The sequence below is a fragment of the Brachypodium distachyon genome, chromosome 1 (genome assembly GCF_000005505.3).
Source record: "Brachypodium distachyon strain Bd21 chromosome 1, Brachypodium_distachyon_v3.0, whole genome shotgun sequence".
Lineage (NCBI taxonomy): Eukaryota > Viridiplantae > Streptophyta > Magnoliopsida > Poales > Poaceae > Brachypodium > Brachypodium distachyon.
In genome coordinates, this window is record NC_016131.3 from 7,101,873 (window position 1) to 7,123,640 (window position 21,768).

At 48.3% G+C, this 21,768-nt stretch overlaps 4 protein-coding genes across 4 annotated transcripts; all 4 read right to left on the reverse strand.

Annotated features, from left to right (window-relative positions):
* Positions 1 to 2,403: 2,403 nt before the first annotated feature.
* On the reverse strand, positions 2,404 to 6,016 carry LOC100841987 (ribosomal RNA small subunit methyltransferase E). Its single transcript, XM_010232210.3, has 8 exons — positions 5,667 to 6,016; positions 5,313 to 5,386; positions 4,276 to 4,418; positions 4,139 to 4,185; positions 3,955 to 4,063; positions 3,736 to 3,797; positions 3,225 to 3,339; positions 2,404 to 2,869 (listed from the first exon to the last, which is right to left on the reverse strand). Exons 1-8 carry the CDS (start codon positions 5,838 to 5,840, stop codon positions 2,709 to 2,711), a joined length of 885 nt encoding a protein of 294 aa, XP_010230512.3. The 5' UTR covers positions 5,841 to 6,016; the 3' UTR covers positions 2,404 to 2,708.
* Positions 6,017 to 6,999: 983 nt separating this feature from the next.
* LOC100830064 (IAA-amino acid hydrolase ILR1-like 3) lies at positions 7,000 to 10,018 on the reverse strand. The gene is made up of 5 exons (XM_003560221.4): positions 9,681 to 10,018; positions 8,272 to 8,397; positions 7,857 to 8,171; positions 7,607 to 7,735; positions 7,000 to 7,503 (listed from the first exon to the last, which is right to left on the reverse strand). Exons 1-5 carry the CDS (start codon positions 9,963 to 9,965, stop codon positions 7,141 to 7,143), a joined length of 1,218 nt encoding a protein of 405 aa, XP_003560269.1. The 5' UTR covers positions 9,966 to 10,018; the 3' UTR covers positions 7,000 to 7,140.
* Positions 10,019 to 12,422: 2,404 nt separating this feature from the next.
* LOC100842286 lies at positions 12,423 to 13,482 on the reverse strand. Its single transcript, XM_003559421.3, has one exon. The coding sequence runs from the start codon at positions 13,405 to 13,407 to the stop codon at positions 12,634 to 12,636; it is 774 nt and encodes a 257-aa protein (XP_003559469.2). The 5' UTR covers positions 13,408 to 13,482; the 3' UTR covers positions 12,423 to 12,633.
* A 3,085-nt stretch (positions 13,483 to 16,567) lies between these two features.
* On the reverse strand, positions 16,568 to 20,730 carry LOC100833132 (growth-regulating factor 6). The gene is made up of 4 exons (XM_003560226.4): positions 20,052 to 20,730; positions 18,741 to 18,953; positions 18,224 to 18,578; positions 16,568 to 17,704 (listed from the first exon to the last, which is right to left on the reverse strand). The coding sequence occupies exons 1-4, from the start codon at positions 20,395 to 20,397 to the stop codon at positions 16,885 to 16,887; spliced, it is 1,734 nt and encodes a 577-aa protein (XP_003560274.1). The 5' UTR covers positions 20,398 to 20,730; the 3' UTR covers positions 16,568 to 16,884.
* Between the last annotated feature and the right edge of the window lie 1,038 nt (positions 20,731 to 21,768).

Genomic DNA, 21,768 nt, shown 5'->3' on the forward strand with positions numbered 1-21,768 from the left:
GGTCTCATACCTCTGCCAATAACATGATGTTTGTGGTTTCACCGTTGTTTGCCGCTCCCAAGATGCTAGCAGTTCCACCCCGCACCACCGTCTGCTCTGTGCATCTGCCACCATTAAGTCTTGCCGACAACTCTGCATCGTTATCGAGTGCGGGTGTGAGAGAAATTTGCCGTGGCAAACGAAAATATAGTCACCAAAGGAACAATAAACGCGCACACATAAAATGGAGAATATGAAATTGTCATCAATTATAGAGTATTATCGAGTGGATTTTCTTTTCTTAGAGAATATGAAATTGTTTGCCCGTTTCAAGCGAATGTCCGTTCCACCACACGGGGCCTAAACTGCGTACGAGCAACCTAGACGCGTTGGATTGTTCCACTGCAGCTGGAACATATATCCGGTTGGGTTCGCCTTTGTTGTTGGGCGGCTACGACGTCACGTACGTATCACGGCGGAAGCGATATTTGTCGACGGCGCCACTTGCATATATATATATCGATCGGTCAAACAGATCGAACCCCGAGCTCATCCACACACACACACACGCAGATCGTCTTCACGCGGTGCGTGCGGAAGAGTTAAACATTGCCGGCCGGATTCACGATTTGTCTTGAGGACGCTGGTAACTTGGCAGATCCGGCCGCTTCGTCACGTACGTCGCGAGAGGATCAATCAAGCCCACGGAGCGCCGCCTCTAGTCTACATAAACGTTCGTTTCGTCTCCGTGATGTGGACGTTATGTACGTACTTTGTTCGGCGGGATACTCTGCAGACTATTCTGCCCCGTTTCTGATAAACATGTCAGGGGTGTGGATCGGTATTGCTTGCAACTGATGAGTTTGGGATTGTGCGAAACGCATATATACACTATCTCGCTTGAAGAATTAACAAGACAGAAGCTTCAACCGTGTTCGCTGTTGCATCTACGCAAACGGGACATGCATGGCGGCGTCCGGCTCGGGACCGATCAGGTGTTGAGAGAAACCCTGGCGTCGAGCTAGGGTCTCACTTCTCACGACACGTGCTACACGTGATCTCATCTCCATCCAAACCAACCAACCAGACATGGATGCGTGTTCCGGCCGGTGCACATTTTGCAGTGGTGAACTGGTGACCAATCTGCATACGTATACCAATTAAGCACGCGCGCGCTACGGCGACTCCACAGGGAACAAGTTATAATGCGTTAGTAACGGAGTAACAAAACAGCCGCCCGTGCCGTGCCGCGCTAGCTCGGAAACTAGATCGGCATGTATGCAGGTCGATTTCGGCTCGATTCAGACTCGCCTTGCACGTGCCCATACGCTGACAAATTAACTAACTGCTCCGTGCCAGGCTGGACTTGATCTAGCAGCAGCAGCAGCAGCGAGGCCTGATCTTTTTCTTGGACACGAGCGAGCGACGGAGCCAGGCTAGCTGCACTGCACTGCACAGCGCCTGCCGTGCTGCGTGCTTCGACGCCAGAGCGGCAGACATGCGCGGTGCGCGTACGTGCGGCAACGTGGCGCGCGGTGCACGGTTGACAGCGGCCGGCGCCCTGGCCTGGCCCTCGTTGGCACATGTGGGGCTTTAGCGATTGGTACGGGGCCCTGGCGTACGCTGTACGGCCCGGTGGCTGCGAACCCGCGCCTACCACCGCAACACGTACGAATGTACGTACAGGCGGAGTACAATACTACGTACGTGGCGCACATGCAGCAATTAGTAGAGAATGGTCCGTCTGGCAGAGACCCGGAGGCGTGGTCGCTCGGCGTAGAAGGAAGCTACATTTGGCGGCCGCCGCCGGGGGGCAGAACATTGAACGGGTTAAAACGCTGCTGATACAAATACACCATGTTTAAGGTGCTTCCTGTTCCCGCGTAGCAATCTTACTCGTGAATAACGACAGTGCGTATATATATGCAGGCATCTCCATATACACCTTCTCTGTGTGTGTGTGTATATATATATATGGGTGATTTCTTATCGTCTTCCCAGGCAGTTCCACCCGAAGGGAACACTTCTCTACGGTTACAAGGTTCTCATTTCAACGCCACACACACACAGCTTAACAGAGAACTACACGCAGAGGTTTCTCCTATAGGATCCCTAGCATAAGCACCCACCCGTATAAACATGCTAAAAAGACCGAGGAAAAAACAAAACTACTTCATTTCACAATATAGCTTACATACGGTTCGAGTATAACAACAATATCAAGATTTTGCTAAGTAACACTTGCACATGGCCACATGGGAAACGAAATGCTAAACTGACGGAACAATTATACAACTAGTCGCAAGAACGGCTAGAAAAACAGCTTCGAGTCTCCACTGTCCGCAACAGAAACACATAGCACATGCTAATTATCTGGACAGCACGGCACGATCCCAGATCGGCCCTTTCTTTTTCATCAAAACGTGACAAAACTGGGACAAATTCATTTTATGTGTATTTTGTCTTCATAGGCGAGATTCGTCACATGCATCCAGGCTAAACACACTGGGTCTACACAGGCAATGTGCACTACTACTAATTGCCATGCTTCTAATTTCCACCACGTTGTACCAGTATCGACGATATGTTTTTTGACAGGTTCAAAAAAAAATATTATGATAAATAACATGAAACCCAATGGACTATTTCCAAAAACGTTAGTACTTTAATAGTTTATGGACAGCTACTAGAGCATATAAAGTAGCACATGAGTGACAACTGTACATCGACTACCTGCATTGCTGTATTTCCTGGTGATGGGCATCTGACCACAGCATGAGAGCGGATAGGAGTGAAATTGTAGCTGTTTCAACTCGTAGCCTGCATGGACCAAGACCAACAGGGACCGCACCAGCCGCCTTCAAAACGTTTACCTCCTCGTCTGTGAAATCTGATGAGATGTGGATAAAAATTAGAGCATGTAATCTCAAATTAACACGGGTCGATTATCTGAAACTAGAAAATGCGAGCTCGGTTGAAGAAACTGAATGTAATTCCATCGTGTGTACATTTCTGACAACAAAACATGGGTGAACTACAAAACTTAATCATGTGGATTACTACTGTCATTATGCTGATACATAATGTACACCATTCCATACAATAAGTGCAGGCCGCTGATATAGATGGGATAATTAAGTGCATATTTGGTATAAGTTATAAGTATGTGAAACTTCCATGCTTCCATTGACCAAAGTCACTCTCGTTTAAACACTTAAATATGAATAACTCAGGATTTGGGTTACCTCCTTCTGGTCCAATAATTAAAACCCCACTTTCTTCGTTGCTGGGCTTAGGCAGAACACTTAAAACAGGAGGTGCGCCAGCTGATGCTAAGAAAGCAAGCTTGGACTGTGATACCTGATAGGAAAAAGAAAAGGAAAATATCAACCATACATGACATACTGTAACACGATTTTGTCACGTAAAACACACACATAAGTGACATCAGAATATTCACAACGGTTATGATGTCTGTCACTCAGGTGTTTATGATTTATAATTAATTAATTGCTCTTAACCAATTTTCCATATCTTGTATGAAGTTTTATGGTTTTGTTCGTGTCATACATGAATGTTGTTTGTAACTATCATACTAAAACAGTCTTGGCAAGGGTCCATAGTCTGTAAACATCATGGTCTCAAATATGAAAGCAAGTTACTAGATCAAAGAAAAAAAATCTCAGTAGTCTGCATGAGTATGTGATTGGTTGCAGTGTTAAATACAAATATCAGAAAGCATGGATGAGTACTTACAATCGCCGGAAGATCACGTATCTCAATTGGGGCCTTCAGTGACATATCGTGTACTCTCTGGCCTAAACAAGACAAAAGTAATGAAGTTAGCTATACTTTATTCTATCTGCTTGTGCACTGGCACCTTAGTCACAAACTGCATGTTGACACCACACGACTACCATATAGTCATTTATCATAAGCAAATAAAAGATTGAAAGAGAAGCTTAAACTCCATACATTGTTTAACTGCAGCCAACACAAGACGTTGCAACCTGTCCACCCTATTTTCTGCTATTGTATGGCATCTTTCAGTCAAAAGAGGTGTAACACTGCAAGCTCCAAGTTCCTAAATACGAAAATATTAACTGATTTAGAAGCGGGGAAAGACAAAACATGCCAGACAGAACTGTAGATAACATACAGTACATTTCTCTATAAGCCAATCCGCGCGTCCACCTTTCAACGTCCCTGGGGATTGGAATTATGGAAGTGTTCAGGAAATGGAACAGAAAACTTTCCTACTGTAAACAGTCGCTCTGGAAAGTTTATGAGACTCACCAAATGCAGCAAAGACATGCCATTGGATGCCTTGCGGTGCAATAGACCTAGCATTCTCTAATAACTCAACATCTGATCCATTCTTATCGACCTTTTGTATAGATCCTTCTACTAAAGCACCCGCGCCATCAAATAGTTCAACCCTTCAAATGTTAGGCAAGAAGTTTCAAGATCATCCTTAGGATAATATAAGTAAATGTAATAAAATTGAATATGAGAGTGAAAGTTCACTGGATTTATCATAGATAAAAGTAGATTCTGACATTCACACCCGCAAGGCATCTGAACATTTAGTGTGGAAGTTAAAATTCACACCCGATTGTGCATTTGAACATTTAGTGTGAAAGATAAAATTCCCAAAAATACATATAAACAAATTGCTAGTGCTGGGTTAAGCCGTTAAGGTCTCTTACACTGAATTCAATGTACTTTGTGAGGTACAAAAAAGACAAACAGTCATGTTTCAATACCGTTCAGTGTTCACTAAGCATTTGTGTTTCTCGCAATGTACTTGAATTTGTATTGAAATTTGGCACGAATGTACTAGTACACAGATTTTTTGAAAATTGTTCGAAACCTGTACACTTCATTCTGATGGAATGTGCACAAAGTGCTGATTTGCACAGGACAAGTCTACGATGTAGGCAATAGGGCTGGTGGTCTGACAGAAAATGATATTTCACTGTAAAGGCAATATACTACGTGCATGGGGTTACTAGTTAAAGCATTTCTTGGAATGTCCTAAACTCAGTCGTGATTTCGTGAATGTCTTGTGCCTAATAAGTTGGAGAAAATCACTTAATTGTCAGGAGGAAGCTTCTGTTAATACCAGAAACTAACTCCCTAGTCGTTGTACTTTTCAGGTTACATAACTTCCATTACAAATCAAGAAGTAAATATCTATAAAATCTACCGTCAGTAAATTGAAGCTGCAATTTAGTGGTGCGAATATTTGTTTCAGTTGGTAGAAGAAATTAATTTTCATTATCTGGTCTTGCCTAGAATTCGCACCAAGGAAAGAATCAAAATTGCGAGACCTGTCATTGACGCCAAGGCGCAACACCCGCGTCATGTGCCAGAACTCGTCACCTTGGATGCGAACCACCTCACCCTGCAAATAATATCCACAGTAGTTATGATCATTATGATTTATGAAGCAACGGAACACCACCCAAACAACCCAACACAGACAGCATGATCTACGAAATTAAAAAGGCCCTATAGGTGAAGGAAAAAACAACCGTACACCCTAGGGCCTACGCAGCAGATACTGTCTGCCATGAGCTACCAAGAAAGCACCCCAATCAGGTGCTCGACCAGAACGTGCACAACGCGTTCGACGAAATGCCTACACCAACGCGCGAAGGACGAGATAAGATGAGCGCGCTTGCCTTGGACGAGGGGAGAGACGGGGAGTGGAAACGGGGCAGACCGCCGCGAGCACGGCTACACCCAGAGGTACTGTGCGCGCGCGCGGCTGCGGCGGCGACGAGGAGGCGCCGGGTCGGCGGCGGAGGCCCGCGGAGCAGCGCCGAGAAGGATGAGAAGTTGGCAGCAGGTGGCATTGCTGCTGCTGCAGTGTGCCCGCCCTGGCTACGTGCAGTCGAGCTGGGCCTGCACGGGTTCACTGGTGTTCGGGTGCTCCGGGGCGAGGTGGAACTGGAACGGCGCCCCGGGAGGCCGGGAGGTAAACGTTGGCTTTCTCGGAGGATATCGAACAGCCAACGCCCAAATTAACCACCGGACGAAGGAGATCGAGGAACGAGGGAGTTTCAGCTCTCACAGACTACCTGGCCTGGCGGCCCACGTCCAGTGGTTACTGGTTAGGCCTTTTTGGACGGACTAGTATGGACTGGGCCGACAATAAGACCAAGAATTCTACAGAACGGCCTACCAAACTTTCCTGTAAAAGGGTCGCCTGCGAAATGATTGCAGTTCGAATTACCTTTTTTTTAGAGAGGATGCAGTTCGAATTACCTGACCGCATTTTGCGAGTACGGTTAACGACCGTATCCATCTCGCAGAATTCGTCTTCTCCTCTCGCCGCCGCCAGGGACATGACGAGAAAAATTAGGATTTAATCTAAATTGCATAGTTTTCGTTGGGATTCATGGGTTGGCCTCATCTTCTGTCGTCATCTCGACGCTGCGACATGGGGAGAATCTCGGTTTTTCTAGATGTACTCAGTTTTTTAGTATCATAATTCTTGTGATTTTCATCGGCAACACTATGACGAAGAGTGCGATGTCGTCAAAAATAAAGGTAATCTGATTCTTCCTTTACTGCGGCAGTGCCTTATCGGACAATGCCATGGAGCCACAGAATTTTACTCACCAAAGATTCGAGGTGTATGATCTTGTGGATTTTGAGTGCGTGTCCTCGCAAATCCGTTCATATGGATTTGATGAGTTTTTGATAGTGTATCATGACTTTGGAATCCTTCTCTGGCATTCTGATGAAAATCATGTGATTTGACGACCTGCACTTACAGGGGATCATCCACGGTTCAAGTACGTTCCACGCTCACGACTTTTCATCTTTTTTATTGGATGACTCAAGGGTTTTTTTGGAACGTTTGAAGGTAGTCAAGTTTGTATTTGTTCTTGCTCCTCGGTCAAATAAGGTCCCTGCTGAAGATGCTCTCACTCCAGTGGGCAAGACGTGCTCATCAAAGGTCCTCAATTTGAACAGCATTATTTTCATATAATTTGGTAAAAACGGGAAGGAAAACAAGTGTGTTCTTGCGCAAGCTTATTTACATTTGGATACGAATGCAGGTGACCCGGACGCCGGTCCGCTGGATTGATCATTCCGCGACAGAACCATTGGAGATTCGATCGAGGCTGGCACAAGTTGATTGACGAATCAATGCTTGTTGAGGAACTCGATCGCGACGGCGGCATGCAGGGCGGCGCCGACGGTGAGCACGTCCTCGTGGATGACCAGGTGCGGCGTGTGCACGTGGCTGATCTCCTCATCCTCGCCGCCCCGGACGCCGACGCTGAAGAAGGCGGCCGGGATCTTCTCCGCGTAGAACCCAAAGTCCTCCGCCGCCATCACCTGCGGGCACAGCCTGAAATTGCATTCCCCCAGCATGCCCTCCGCCACTGACTTGGCGTGCGCGTACACTGCTTCGTCGTTCACCGTGGCCGGGTACGGCCGGAGCTCCTCCTCCATGAAGTCCGCCGCCGCCGCGCACCGCCCCACCGCTGCCTGCCCCTCGATCACCTTTGCGCATATATATGTGCATGTTAGTTGTTAATTACTGGAAATTAATTAAGGAGAATTGAATTAAATCTCGACCAAGTTGTATCCTGTGTAAATTACATACCTCTCTTATTCTCTTCATGAGATAGGATAATCCTTGTGTCGTCATGCTCCTGCAGGTGCCGCCCAAGGTCACGGATTCCGGGATGACATTGAAGGCCGAACCACCTTTGATGAAGGTCACTGACACTACCTGGATCGAACAAACACGAACGTGGTGCTTCGTTGATCAGACGCCGGCGGAAACACAGTTCATATGTTGAAGAGCTAGTGCAACTAATTGACAACAAATCGAGAAAAACAAATGCACGTGCCGCGCTCTCAAGAGGATCGATCTCGCGAGCAACGAGCTGCTGGAGGCTGAGCACGGCCGAGGATGCGGCGACCACGGGGTCAACAGCGGCGTGGGGCACGGCAGCATGGCCGCCCTTCCCGGCGATGGTCGCCCTGAAGCGAGCCGATCCGGCGAGGAACGGCCCGGGCCTGGAGCCGACGGTGCCCACTGGCAGACACGGGTCAATATGCACGGCGAAGATGGCATCCACGTCGTCGAGAACGCCTTCCTGCAGCACGTGGTAACCGCCGGCATGGCCCTCCTCCGCCGGCTGGAAGACTAGCTTCACCGTGCCCTGGTCAAAGTCAAACACGCCATGCAAACAAACAGGTTCAGATGTATTGCATTTCCAGAGTTTTTTTTGGAAAGAATTATCATCGTTCATTTCGCCGCACCTTGAGATCGTCCTTCCGGGATTGAAGCAGCTTGGCAGCTCCGAGCAGCATGGCCACGTGAGCATCATGCCCACACGCATGCATCTTGCCGTCTTCCTGGCTCTTGAATTCCCATTCTACCATTTCCTGCATGCATGCCAATGGATCAAGTAAAGTTAGACAGAGGGGGCCAATGTTTTTTCAAGACAAAAGTGAATTACAGCAAACAAAAATAACTTTACGCGCAGGGGTAGGTAGATGCACACGCGGACAAAAATAAGAGAAATGTATATTTTTGAGCTCTCAATTGGTCCTTCAATTAGCAAGATCGGAATAAGTCTAAAAATGGTCATTGAACTCGAAACCGTATGGATTGTTCCTTCAATTAACAAAACCGTATACTTTTAGTTTTAGCCCCCTCTTCCGGATGGATTCGGACGGTCCCGACCGAGAAAGAGGTAATTCCATATATACGATCTAGAATTTGCATAAGTGCCCAAATGTCATTCAAATTTTTCTCCTTCCAAATCTACTACTCAAATTTTGCACCATGTCCAAATTAACCACTGTACCGTTAGTTGATCGTGTCGTAGTTGATGAAAAGACAATTTTACATCTAGCACCTTTGACATGGTCTGCAACAACTCTTCATTACGTTGTACATAATTTTCACCATGAGTTTAGCAAACAAGATTGGAACAAATTTCAGCAAGAAAATAGCAAAAAGAAAAACACAGCCTAAAAAACAAAATAATCAACAACATATTCCCTTATTTGCCTTAAAATCGCAATTTTCAGAATAAATTCAAGCGGAATGATGCACCGAAATTCATCATAATTCATGACTAAAATAGTGTTCAAAAAATATTCTCAAGCAGTGTTCAGTTTTCGCACTTCACTGTCAATTAATGGCTAAGCTGATGGTCAACTAAAGTTTTTTTTTTTTGCGGGGAAGATGGTCAACTAAAGTTTAACGGAGGGCTCAACCTTTGGCCGGCGCTGGAGAACGACCCGCCGGCGGGCGCAACTATTATAGGAGCACAGTCAACTTGCATCAATGCTGCATACATACATACATACGGTAAAATCCTAAAATCGGTCGCTTTCCAGACAGAGACAGCAGAGTCAGTACTGATGAGCTCTTAACAAACTAATTGTTCTCACGTTAGTATACCCAGTAGTAATGTTCAAAATAAAGTTTGTACTGCTACGTAATACGGTTGTATACGTAATCTGTAGCTCGGGTTGTTGACAATTGACCAGTTAATGTACGTTCTTGATGATTTTTCGAGATCCACATATATCGAACCGGGCTGGCTTCTCATGAATCACGATCGCATTCAGCAACATGCGCGTCCATGCATGTCGATCTGCCAGCCCGGAGCGCGAACACCGGCTAAAACCTTTACTGCTAGATTGTTTCAACGGACCTGGATGGGCAGCGCGTCCATGTCTGCCCGGAGCGCGAACACCGGACCGCTCCCGGCGCCGCCCCTGCCGGCGATGGTGGCGACGACGCCGGTCCGGGCGACGGGCCAGGCGTAGGCGATGCCGATCGCGTCGAGCTCGGCGCGCACGAGCGCGCTCGTGCGGTGCTCCTGGAAGGCCAGCTCCGGGTGCTGGTGGATGCGGCGGCGCAGGCCGCGCACCCACCCCGCGAAGCCCGGCGCGCGCGCCTCGTCCAGGAGGTCCTTCCTCCCCAGCGCCGTAGCCATGCCCTGAAGTCCTGAACGTGCAAGTCAAGCACGGAGAAGCAAGAGAACGAGCACCGGGGAGATCGATGGAGAGACGCGAGAGGCTGAGAGAAAAGCTATACCTGAGAATGGCTGAGTGGAAACAGGGAGATAACAGCATTAGCTAGCCTTGATCATCGACACATTTAGTAACGAGTTAAATGCACCAAAAGTAAGTATTGGCGTGGTCTCATCTAGGTCCTAATAGTATGAAAATGCAGTTTTAGGTGCTAAAAGTACTTCAAGTGTGTCACCGGTGGTCCTAAACACACCGGAGCAAGACTGACCTGTCCACGTGTCCCGTTGACCCATTTTGACCGGCCATGTAGGATTAACAAAGGAGAGTTAATTTCGCATATTGCCCCCTGGAAATCCCCCGACCCCATAGTTTCCTCTTCCTCCTCGCCTCTCTCCTTGTCGCCGCGACCTCCTCACCGGCTTTCCGCCGCCACTGGCCCTCCATCTCCGCCTCCCTCTCCTCGCTCTCCATCTCCCTCTCGCATGCCGCCTTCCCACCCTTTGCGCCGCTCCTCGCCTCCGTGCGTTCTGGGCGATCCTCTCCGTCCGCGGCGGCCCTCACCTCAGCCACCTCCATACTGTCTCGCTCCTCTCCTCCACCGCCACCTCCTCTCCCGCCTTGCCGCCGACGCGCGCCTCCTGCTCGTCTCCGATGCCGCCGACGGTGTCGCTGGATCCAACACCGACTGCATCCTCCCCCTCCTCCGTCGCCTTCTGTGCCGTGGCGCTCGACTCGCTCGCGAAATCCGTCAGCTCCGTGCCGGTCTCCTATGTGGCCGTGGCCGTCGTCTCCGCCGTCGCCGACATGCTCAACTCCGTCGACCTCCGTGGCGCTGGCCGAGCCGTGCTGCAACGTCGGCAAGGCCAAGAAGGAGGTCGGCGACGCCATGCCGAGGCTCATCTAGAACGCCAAACTGGTCGCCGAGAAGGACGTCGCCGCAAGGGCGTTGGTGGCACTCATCGCGACAAGCGGGAGCTACCAGAAGCCGTTCAAGAAGGATGAGATGGGCATCGTGAATGTGGTTCAGGGGGCAATATGCAATTTTAACTCTCCTTTCTTGATCCTACGTGGCCGGTCAAAATGGGTCAACGGGACACGTGGGCAGGTCAGGCCTGGTCCGGCGTTTTTAGGACCGCCGGTGACACACTTGAAGTACTTTTAGGACCCAAAACTGCATTTTGATACTATTAGGACCTAGATGACTACACGCCAATACTTTTAGGACCCACCGTGCATTTAACTCTTTAGTAATCGCATAGTGCCTAATTGAATCGGAGGTCTTTGAGCCCTCTTTCTTCAACAGAAAAACAAAAAAGTAAGGGGGAAAAGTAATCCTAGTGCGCAGCGCATCAGGTTTGGTTTGATCTCGCGCAAATTAAAGGAGGCGATCCGCGTTTCGCTTCCCTGTTGACTGTGACTCTGTGAGAACTGAGTTGATTCCTTTTTATTATTATTTTGAGCTAAGAACTGAGTATATTTGAAGTTGTTTGTACAAGCCCAAGGAACGATTCTCCAGCATGTTTCGTGCCTTTGTGGGCCTTACTAGGATGTGTTTCTGGGCTAAAACGATCTAATCTCTTTTTTTTAAAAAAAACTGGTGGAAAATCTTTTTCTCGGAAAGGTATTAGAGGCAGTAAAATGGAGCCACTCATAAATCTCCACTGAGATTTAACATCCTGAATGGTCCGATTTGCTAGTGGAACACTATATATCCCGTCGATATATAAGTGATGACACAAGTTGTCCATCAAACACGTGGGGCGAGGACAACCGTGTGCGACCGGTCCCCCGTCACACATGTTTTCTTTCTGTAACCATGTATGATGCAATAGAGATCTAATCTTTTTTTATGTGAATTTCAGTAAGACGATTAGTAACTATTAAGGAAAAAAGATTTTTTTAGGCAGGCAAAGCTAGCCCTGCGGCGCCCCCCTTGTCTTTGTCCCTGCCCTCATTGCACACGGTTACTCAACCTCGAGCAATGATCCTTCACACCGCTTAGCCTCGAGTAGCGTCGGATGTCGGAACCGTGTGTGATGGATAGTTCGAATGCCTGATTTATTGTGGTGAGAAAATGCCGACAAAAGCCGCGTAGGACTCTGGGAAGCATATGTGGCTTTTGAATTTTGATTGTAGGAAACTTGCGAGGAGCAGCCTTATGTTCATAATCATAACGAAACTAAGGTCCTTTTCTAGATGTTTGGGTGTCATGCTTAGGCCCTGTTTGGTTGCGCTTAAGAGTGCCTTTTGACTTTTAGCTTATAAGTCACAAGTCTAGCTATTCAGATGTTTTTGACTTTTGACTTGATATTACATGATGGTATAAGCGAAAAGCTAAAGTCAAAACGCACATAGATGCTTCCGTGGGTTATAAGCCAAAAGTCAAAAACATTTTTAAGCACATCGAAACAGGGCCTTAATTTGGTTAACTTTTCCTCCGGGAATCGCTTGTATTGTACTGCCACGTAAAAAAACAGAGTTGGTATCCGTTGTTCCTGCACAAATTTTAAGAGTGCAGCAACCTGAGCCAACAAACGATGCAACATCAATGTACAACGCACCACAGCACAGCACTCCTCGAAACGGGAAACACGCCGCCATACAGAACAGTACTAGTAGAAACACGCTGGATCAGCGCTGGCCCTGCGCTCGTCCCCGTGGCAGCACCACCAGGGCCTTCTTCCTTGCCGGGATCACCACCAGCTGCCGCGAAAGGTGCAGCCTGGGGTGTCCCGGGGACGCCAGCGCCTGTGCAGGATCGTCGCCCTTCCTCTGCACGGCCACGGCCACGGCGCTGCCGTGTTTGCACGACATCGCGCCGGCGTACTTCTTCTTCTTCGCGCCCGCCGCCGCCGCCCAGCCGCTCCAGATGCCACAGCCCCGCAGAGCATCATCGCCTCTGGTATTGTTATTAGTCTCGTTCTTCTTTCGCTGCCTGTGCTGCTGTTTTACCGTCGCCGGAGAAGAGTCGTCCTTGCCGCCGCTCTTGGTGCACGCCACGTAGGCGGCAAGGAACGGGTCGTGGTGGGGCGCCCTCCTTGTCAGGACCCACCCGCCGTGCTGGCTCCTCGCCATCATCACGAGCGCGGCGGGACCCGCGCGAGAGCTTGAAGCAGGCAGCCGGTGCGCCATGCTCGGAGGCAGCGGCAATGGCTTGACCTTGACGACGCCCGCGCCGGCGGCCGGGAAGACGGCGTCGGGGATCACATCATCCTGCCCCGAGCCTGCAGGTTCCTTGTAGCCACAGCCAAGCAGGACGTCGTCCACCGGCTTGAGCTGAGTCGAGCCCGAGCCGTCTTCGTAGGAGAAGATCGGGTTCGACACGATCGTATTGGTCCCGGCGAACTCCGGCACCGGCTGCTTCTGCTGCTGCAGGTCGGCTCGTCTTGTCCGGCGGCTCATCATATCGATGTTTTGCCCCACGGCTAGCTCGTCGATCTCTCCTTAGGACAGAGTGCACGCATGGCAGGCAAAGGTGGTTTTAGCGTCACCCCCGTTGTCCGTTGAGGCTAGCGTTTATATACGAGACATTTGTGAGCTCGTGAACCATCTTCCAGCTTTGCCGTGGCATGTGGACAAGGAGGCGTGGACGTATCTTGTTGACGTTCGCCTTTGGATGTTAAGGCGTGGACGCTGGTTCCTGGGCTTCGTACTGTTTCTGTTTCGCCCGTGTGGGCTTGTGTGGGTGCTCGTCCAAGCATTTCCTTGCTGGGCTAGCTCAAGCCTAAAATCACACTTATCGCTCGGGTCACTGGATCACTGGTGTCCAAATATACGAATATATAGTGCGTACATCCTCCCATGGTGCCCCGGACCATTTTACGTGCCATCACGTCTCACCGTCTTAATTAACTCGCTTGCGTCAGGTGCTCAGTTGCCAATCTTGGCATCACCAGCTTTGTGTAACACGGTCCCTTTCTGAAAGAGATGTAACCCACCCAGGTTTCCCCTCTGAAAGAGAACGACGTCTGTAGCATGGAATCCGTGATGTAACTCTCAAACAAAACGCTTCTAGTACAAAATCTTGTGTTAAACAAGTGTGCACGCACCCAGCTACCTGATGAAGTGAGGACTCCCACTGATGACGTGGACAGGTACCAAAGGGGGACTCAATCGGGTATATGTTGCACGCCCGTCCGGACTGCAAAAGGTGCAGAGGATACCTTTTACAAGTATAAGTACGGAATTTGTATTTAACGATACTACAGTACTTGTATCAACTGCCTGGCTTTTCAGTCTGTGTATGCATGCATGCCTGGGAACTGTGCCTATATACGTACAGACGCAACTTTGCCGAGACTTTACCCGCACACAATTCATTTCCACTACGACACACGTGATTGCAGTGCAGGCAGCAAAGCAATCTCCCCACACCCCTCCATCCATCCAAAGCTTCCCTTTCCGTGCTCCAAACAAAATCATCTGCAATTAGCATCTGAGAGGAAAGGCACGCGCGGCTCGCTCCTCCCATCCGAGTCACAGCAGCCAGCCAACGAACACACTCTTCTTCACATCATCAGGAGCTAGATAGACGGGTGGAAGAACAACGGAGAAAACAAACGCGCGCGCGCACGTAGCAAAAGTTTTTAAACATTATTGGCATCGATGATCTGCACGTCTAACAGTTCCCGCAACTCATTCCCCTGTGTGGTGCGTGCGCTTTTAGGTGCCTGTCCATAAAGCGCAGGGCCGCAGCCAGGACTGGACTGAGGCCCTGACTGCGAACGGCGAGCTAGCCTAGCTAGCGCTGCTGCGCATCATATCATCTCTACACTACAGTGTAGGATCCTGCAGAGAGCAAATGATCGAGAGGGAGAAAACATGTAGTAACATGCATGGTGATGTTTGTAGACTGGTGATGGATGTTGGATGCATGCAGTCGACATTGGGTGGTTGCGCAGGCTGGGGGTTGGTCTCTTTTGCAGACTGGCTGGCTGGCAGCTATGAGAGGGCAGACGCAGAGAGGCCGGTGGCTGGTCCAGCAGGAGATAACTGTGTATCTTGGACAATGGATTACTGCTGCACTGTCAACCCCATGGCCATGGGTGAAAATTTAGTTCTACCAGCGCTCAAGGTCCTCGCAAGCAGTGATCGCAGGAAATGTTGATTTTAATGTTACTCCCTCCGATCCTAAAATATTTTCGTTGTTTTAGTTTAAAGTTGCACTAAAACAACGACAATAATTTAGTATCGGACGGAGTATCTGGATGCTTCATTGTGGCTGCAGACAGTTTTTGAGAATCGTTCGCGTGAAGCGAATGACCACGTGAGGCAAGGATTGTTACGAGGCGAGGAAGAAGGAGGGGGGACACCTAGAACTTTGAAGTACGGCCTGCTGATGGAGGAGGCAACAATGCCAGTGTCGAAGCAGGGAGCGGCGATGGCACCAAATCTGCCAACCAGGACGTGGTGCAAGAGTGAAAATTGACAATTTTGATCTAAAAAATTGATCCTGCCTGAAAAGTGTAACCAAATACACATACTCCGTAACACTCTTGCTCAAAGTCAGCCACCATGGCGCTCAACTTGGATATGTTAGGAGCATACTTCGGTGTTGAAGAAAAGATGCTTAGCGAAATCATGAGCAGAGCGAAGTTTAGGAGGCAGGTTGCGTGTGAGCTTAGCGCCATTCAAATTGGTGCCGAGGGTCAAAAGCAAAATCATATTTGGTGCGGAATGGTTTTGATCCTTGAGTTGTTGATCATGCCATGACTGAATTTGGTGAGTCTTTTCGACACTACCCATGATGCTATCCTATCTAACCTCATCGTCGAATTGACTGGCGCTGAGCAAAAGGATCGTACTTTGTTAACAATTCGAGGGATATCCATTTTTTACTTACGTTTTTAAAAGAGATCAAATTTATCAATTTTTAATGATTCGTCCACTAAATATCAGTTTGGTAATAATGACTTTTATTGTGCTGAATTTATTTTATAATTTGCAATGAACCAGATGAAAGAATAGCCAAAAAATGGTTGAAAAACTAGATTATCACGATCACCTCATAGCCCGGGTCGACTACAGAAACGGTTGGACCTCTTCTGCGGGGTCTTTCTTGCAAATACCAAATTGTAACTATGCCCCTCATGATTTCCTCCTACTGTCGAAATTACCCTTGTGCCCTAACTGATTCCCCTTTGCCCTAGTTCCTGAGTCCTGATCGATCAATGTATCTTCTCCCTGATCAACCTGACGAACAACAGCCGCCGCCCTTTGTTGCACACGCGACAGAAGCAGCAGCGACCGGCGGTGCGGCATGAACGTGGGGACCGGCCGGTGCTTGGCTCCCGGCGGACAGGTAAGGCTCCATTTTCTCGTTCTCTTGCCCTTTTTTCTTCGATTTTTCTGTCCAATCCGATATGCTGGTGCTAGACTGCTTCACGCGGGCCGCGTAGCTCCGGCAGTTTCGTGGTTTGTTTTGGATTAGGCCAGTGATAGTGGCCGGAGCTTGGTGATTGACTTATTGCGGCTTCATATGTGTACATGGGCGACGCGGATCAAACGAATATGCGCAAATGCCAATGAACAACACGCAAGATTATAATGTATCAGCTCGCACGAATCAACGATCATGGCATCGCACCATTAATAAATGGATATTATCACATGATATGCAACAGTGTAGCACCCAATCCATTCACACACGCACGCACACCCCACAGCACGTTCAGATCCAGGGAAGTTGAAGGTTACAAAGCGAAAGGGAAAAAAAACTTAAAAACTGAAGAAGCGAACACACCAGATTAGTCTTCAAACGACAAACTACAAAGGTAAAATGCTCACAGTTCTGGATTGATGTTGCTTATGTAACAAGGTGAGGACTAGCGAAGTTCTGCCCTAGATGCCAGCCATCTTGTTGCAACCCTCTTGGTCAGAAGCTCATACCAACCTGATACTTGGATGATTTACAACGATTGAGCCGAGATCATCCCGCAGGTTACTGATACCATCGTAAACACTGTGGTTCTCCATCCTGGGACTGCTCCCAGTGCTACTGGAGACCGATCCAAATGTGGTCTTCTGCAGAACTCCTACAGGAGAGGTCTCCAATGGACTCGAGTCCCAGGCATCTGTTAGAAGGTTCAGAGACGCCGATAGGTAGTTCCTTGCCTCCATGTTGCTGTTTTTGGTTAGAACCTCTCCTAATGGCCCACCCATCGACGAGTCATGGAACGTAGGCATCCAGTCTTGTTCTCCCTGGGTAACCTCATCTCTATTTGCTGTGATGCTGAGGCCGATAGGACTATATTCACGACTCAGCTTGAGAGGTGATAACATCAGCTTCTCATGGATCGGAGATGTGGAGGCTGATGATAGGTCCGACGATGCCATTGGAACAGATATCGAGAGCTGGGTTCTCTGAGCTTGTATCTCTTCAGTGTCGGGCCATGAAAGAGCTCCCTGTGAAGGCGTCCTCGGCCAGTCCACAAAGTGCTGCAGGGAAAGTGAACTCTGGTGTTCATTCAGAGACTGTGATGCGAGCAAACTGGCATTCTCCAAGGAACTATGGGGAGAGCTCATCAGTGAATCAGATGAAACAAGGCCATAATCTGGCCTTGAGGTGGTCACTTCAAAAGGTTTATGTTGCTTTGAGAATGGAAAGAGGTTGCCCGTACTTCTCGCACTCATCGAAGTCAGCATCGAAAGGCTGTCGGAGTCCTGCGCTTGTTCACTCTCATTCTGCTTATTCACTAGTTCACTGCAGAAATTTTATCGACATGTGCATGGTTAGTACATCATAGAGCAGGTAGCATTTTAATGAACATATTCCACTTAGCAAACTGAAAGAGACATTGGGTTGTTGAAAGTAAAACAATCGAAACTTGTTAATTGATGTAAATTTCACAATACCACTACTTCCGGACTTGTGAAACAGGATGTCTTCCCACCGAACAAGAATATTTGGGCTATTCTAAATGAATAGCTAGGAGTAGTGATCCACTACAAGAAACATAATTTGACTGATCCAGCTTTAGCCCATATCACCCTATTCCAGAATAGATACAAGGTAGTTCCAGGAAATCGAAATTACCTTAAACTTATAATAATGATCTCTGTAATAATGTAGTGAATACAAATAACAATGCATAATGTATGGCATACACCTAAGCATCAGTTATAGTCTACATGTGCAAAGTAGCAAAAGATATTTTGAACAGGAGCACTGAAAACATGCTAGCAAAGAAATGCTTGGAGCTTCAGAAATGCTGACTCATACCTGTTATATTGCAGTGAGCAAGGATCAATCGTGTTCAGAGCATAGTTCTTCACTGGTTGCTGCTGATGGCTGATTGTGAGGCTAGCAGTAGCTCCCTCCCCTACAGTTGCGACAGCACTTGGCTGGGCAGCAGCAGCTGCCACCGTCGCAGACATCGCTTTCGCGGCTTGGCCAGGCTGGCCTTCCACATGCTTTCTTGAACGATGGCGTCCCCGGTTCATGTGTCGCTCGCAGTACTTCTGGTCGGCGACCGCATCCCTGGAGCATCGCCATTTCTTGCCGTCCGTCCGGCGGCATCGCCCAGGCTCTGGATCGGAGTTGCCAGTGTAGCCCAGCTGGAAAGACCCCCATCCCACTGCAAAGCAGAGCCACAACAAAGGGCAATGCAATCATGCAAAATCAGTAAAGGAGGAATCAATCAACACGACTTTTATCATAACAATGTACAGGATGAATGGAACTGCAGCCTAGAAAGAAAGGGCTCGTTTGCCTTTGCTTTCCTCTTTTCTTTTCTTACATGTGCTTGAGCCAAAGTAGGCAGGTGGGTAGAGGGACGCGAGGCTCCTCCTGATGGGGATGAGGAGGCTGGGAGGCACGGACATATTGGCAGCCAGGTACTTGTAGATCAGGGCCTGGTGCTCCAACTCCATCCACTGAGACGGCGTGAAGGGTCCCCTCACCCTGGCCATTGCCCCCTGAATGCTGGCGCTCAAGCTCACTGAACTCAATCCTGGAAGCAACAGGCAGATACAACAAAGAGATGAGCAACCAGGATGTGCAGTGCAAGCCAAGAAGGCAAATCCAAAAAAAAGTGTACTTTACAGAGACCACCACTAATGCATGCATTTCCTAAACACAATCGATGTGTAACGTAGATGGGGGCAAGCAAAAGATCGACAGAGAAAAAAAATCTGAGGCAGGGTGACTGCCAGGATCAGAAAACCTGGGAAGAAGCACAGATTTGTAGGTGGCGTATGCATAAGAGGTCTGTCACCGAGAACTCTCATCTTTGATCCACTACAAAAGCTTGATCCGCATATGTTACTTGCTTGAATCTTTTTTGCATGCATCACTACTTCAACAGTTCTTTTTAGGAGAGAAATGTGGAGTATAGTGGCATGGTGCCAAAGATCACACCTTTTTTTCATCCATTGTCATGTTTACTTCTTTAGTATTAGCAAAAAGGCATGACAAAAAGGAATCCGCACGATCGCACCGTTGAGGACAAGAAGCGTTCGTGGATGTCACCAAAAAGAAGTGGGGAACTTATGTGGACAAATATCAAGAATGATCCCAATAAAGCTCAATAAAATAGTAATCTTCCCAGATGAAGTGATCTCTTCGAGTCACTGATCTAATCAGGGGAAGCCAAGACAAAAAAGAAAAGAATGGATAGAACCAAAAAAAAAGATCACTAGCCGCTGAAAGAGAGGCAACTTATATGACAAGCTTCCAAATCTAAGCCAAAATTGTAAACAAGTGGGTGTGAAAAATATATTTTTAAATGAACAAATCAGCTCCTTTTGATTTGGGTGTAAAAAGTCCAAGGATCAGGCATTTTCCTGGGAGAAAAAAATGATCAGGCAGGCCGCAGACTCCATGGCAACTAGAAAATGTAAAACAAATCACTACAAGGAAGAAGATGCATAAAAAAGCGAAATAAATCCATATTACAAACACTCCAAAGCCCAAAGAAAACAAGATTGAATCAAATAGCAGTAATAATACTCCACTTCAAAAGGAGTAGCAAGCCTTTTCAATCAGCAGCACTAGTCAAACAAATACGGAGAGACAGAAAAATAAAGCTCTGCGAGCACTGCCATCCCACCTGAGCAAGAAGCAGGGGTGCCATAGTACAGCGGCATCGCCCCCTCAGCAGCGGCGGCAGCGGCGGCGGAGGGACGGGAGGACGCCGAGGACGAGAAGCTGAGCATGCGCTCCCGGCCATGCCCGGGGCTGCAGGAACCCAGCAAGTAGGGCGCGGCCACCTTGACGGCCTCCGACACCGCGTCGTCCTCGGCCCTGGCCTGCTTGGCCGGCGGCGGCCTCCACCCGTGCTGCTCGTCCTCCGCATTGCCCCTCCCGTGCTTGAGCACCCTAGATCCGAGCACGCCGTGCTCCCCGCCGCCCACCCCCGCGTCCACGGCGGCCATCAGCACCCCGCCCAGGTCCATGGCGCTCGCTCCCTGCTGCTACTTCTCCCGCCGTCCCGCGCGCTCACGCTCCCCCGGCGCTACTGCTGGTGGCTGCTCTGCTCCGTGCGGTCATGGGGTGATGGGGCAAGGGAGTGAAGAGGAGGGGGAGGCGGAGGCATCCCTTCTCGTCTCCCTCTTGTGAGGGGGCGGTGGTGGGTGGCTCAGTGGCTGGTTGCTGGTGCTTGTGTGGGGGATGCTTTGCTCGGTTGGTGTCCTGTTTGTTGGCTTCGATTGGGTTTTACGGGGAGGCTGGCTGCGGCTTGCGCTCGGGAAACCAGGCTGGTTTTCCTTTTGGGGGCAGAGGTGGACGGAGACAGGCAAGAGAGCTGTGTGTAGAGATTGGGGAATAAATACGGGTGAAATTTCTGTTTCTTCTTTTTCAATTTTTACCACACCAACTGTGCAACAAAATTATTAGGGGGCAGGGTATGGATGGTCATTACAGTACTGGGCTTTATTTGCTTCCTGCATATTTTGGTATCTTTGCACTGTAAAGTTGGGGTGACATACTACTTGCAAGATTTTCAAAGAAAAAAATTGCTACATGTGGCAAAAAGATTTCGGAACATGTTGACGAGACAACGAAGACTTGTTCATGAATTCATCTGAAAGCTTGATGGTGGTCAGAATTTATAACCTATCAAATCTACGAAAATTACAGAGCAAAGATACTACATCAGCTGCACTCACCATTTTGTCCTATGGTTGGTGCAAGAGCGATTGTACTCAAGATTGCATTTTGTCCTGTACATCAGCTGCATTTGGAATTTTGGATAGCGCAAGTTCTTTCTGAAGATGGATTGCACATTTTTTTTTTTGCGGGTGATTGCACGAGAAATTGATGATAGTAGTGGTCGAGAATAATATTTGATACTGCTACAGTCTATAGATATGGATCACCAGGTAGCAGTGACATGATCTAGAGCTCATTATTGATGTTAGCTATAGTTTCCGGTAGGAGAGTTTGCTAGTACCACTTTGCTTCGATCGGCCACTCATTTGGCATTGAAAATTAGGCGAGGTGTCCAGGCCAGGCCCTAGAATTGCAACAACGCATAGATGATAGATGCGATCGACCAATATCTACAATGTGCACATGCACCAGTAAATCGTAGCCGAGATCTAGATATCAATCATGTTACACGCATGAGTAACACGCACAAATCCAACTTTGTCTTAAATGGAATCAGAGAAGAGAAGTTAGAAATCACATTTCCCAACATTTCTAGGTACGAGTAGTAACAACTATTCGGTGCACTATTTGTATTTCCCCTCCACGACATTCCACTGAATTAATTATCAGTCTCTATTTATTTATTTTCCATTCTCAGAGGCATTGCCTTCTTTCTA

What these genes read in the sequence shown, in the direction of transcription:
- LOC100841987 (XM_010232210.3), bottom strand. Translation starts at nt 5,840, where the DNA reads ATGCCACCTGCTGCCAACTTCTCATCCTTCTCGGCGCTGCTCCGCGGG. An exon ending in CGCCTTGGCGTCAATGACAG is followed by an intron (nt 4,419 to 5,312) that starts GTCTCGCAATTT and finishes TAACATTTGAAG; the next exon opens with GGTTGAACTATTTGATGGCG. An exon ending in GCATGTCTTTGCTGCATTTG is followed by an intron (nt 4,186 to 4,275) that starts GTGAGTCTCATA and finishes TCCAATCCCCAG; the next exon opens with GGACGTTGAAAGGTGGACGC.
- LOC100830064 (XM_003560221.4), bottom strand. Translation starts at nt 9,965, where the DNA reads ATGGCTACGGCGCTGGGGAGGAAGGACCTCCTGGACGAGGCGCGCGCG. An exon ending in TGGACGCGCTGCCCATCCAG is followed by an intron (nt 8,398 to 9,680) that starts GTCCGTTGAAAC and finishes GCATGCATGCAG; the next exon opens with GAAATGGTAGAATGGGAATT. An exon ending in TCGATCCTCTTGAGAGCGCG is followed by an intron (nt 7,736 to 7,856) that starts GCACGTGCATTT and finishes TGTTCGATCCAG; the next exon opens with GTAGTGTCAGTGACCTTCAT.
- LOC100842286 (XM_003559421.3), bottom strand. Translation starts at nt 13,407, where the DNA reads ATGATGAGCCGCCGGACAAGACGAGCCGACCTGCAGCAGCAGAAGCAG.
- LOC100833132 (XM_003560226.4), bottom strand. Translation starts at nt 20,397, where the DNA reads ATGGACCTGGGCGGGGTGCTGATGGCCGCCGTGGACGCGGGGGTGGGC. An exon ending in CACCCCTGCTTCTTGCTCAG is followed by an intron (nt 18,954 to 20,051) that starts GTGGGATGGCAG and finishes TGTTGCTTCCAG; the next exon opens with GATTGAGTTCAGTGAGCTTG. An exon ending in TGCTCACTGCAATATAACAG is followed by an intron (nt 17,705 to 18,223) that starts GTATGAGTCAGC and finishes AAATTTCTGCAG; the next exon opens with TGAACTAGTGAATAAGCAGA.